This window comes from Wasmannia auropunctata, unplaced genomic scaffold (assembly GCF_000956235.1).
Source record: "Wasmannia auropunctata unplaced genomic scaffold, wasmannia.A_1.0 LD308953.1, whole genome shotgun sequence".
NCBI classification, from domain to species: Eukaryota; Metazoa; Arthropoda; class Insecta; order Hymenoptera; family Formicidae; genus Wasmannia; species Wasmannia auropunctata.
The window spans coordinates 1-798 of NW_012053937.1; the positions used below are offsets into that span (position 1 = coordinate 1).

At 38.5% G+C, this 798-nt stretch overlaps 1 protein-coding gene across 1 annotated transcript; it reads left to right on the forward strand.

Moving 5' to 3' along the window:
* Window positions 1-45: 45 nt before the first annotated feature.
* LOC105461110 lies at window positions 46-793 on the forward strand (the record flags this gene model as incomplete). Its single annotated transcript, XM_011707598.1, has 1 exon — window positions 46-793. A coding segment is annotated over exon 1 (390 nt), but the record flags the coding sequence as incomplete, so codon positions are not given.
* Between the last annotated feature and the right edge of the window lie 5 nt (window positions 794-798).

The window sequence follows — 798 nt, forward strand, 5'->3', positions numbered from 1 at the left end:
TTCTTCTATAAATAAAATCAGAAAGATAAAGTAAAAATAGCATTAAAATAATTTGGTGAATTTGGAGAATATTAATTTTCAAGCAACAATTTATAGCACATGGAATAGACGATCACATGAATTGTAAATATCGACATCGCGATAAGCATAAAATGAAGAGTGAAACCGCTGAAGCATGTATCGTAATTTCAATGAATTTAGATTTCGATATAAAATTAATGCCAATATATTTAGTATACTCTGCATGTTTATTATACTCTGCTATTAATTTATTCAGTTCAATGCAAATGCGATATGAATATTTCGAGTGTAATTAACAATGTAATAAATATTCACTGAAATGATATCAGTTTCGTCCGTCGATGGCAAGTCGTAGTAATTTCCTTCTTTCATCATTGTAGGGATGAACCAAGATGCGAAGCGAAATTTGGATCAGATCGGCGGTGGGCATCTCGTGAGGAATTTAGATCAAATCGGTGGCGGGCATTTGGTAAGAAATCTGAATCAGTTAGGTAATGAGCAGTTGATCAGAAATTTAGATCAGATCGGCGGCGGACATCTGGTAAGGGACTTACATCAAATCGGCGACGGAAAGATCTGGTTAGACGGCGATCTGGTTAGAAGCATCGACTATCCAAATGCAGAGACGAAACGGCGGCGCATTGATCAGCCGACGAGTATCTCGGAGAAGCTGCATTTCACGCGAAATCTGGATCAGATCGGAGGGGGAAATCTCGTGAGAAACTTAGATCAGATTGGAGGAGGAAATCTTGTGCGAAACTTGGACCAGATCGGCGG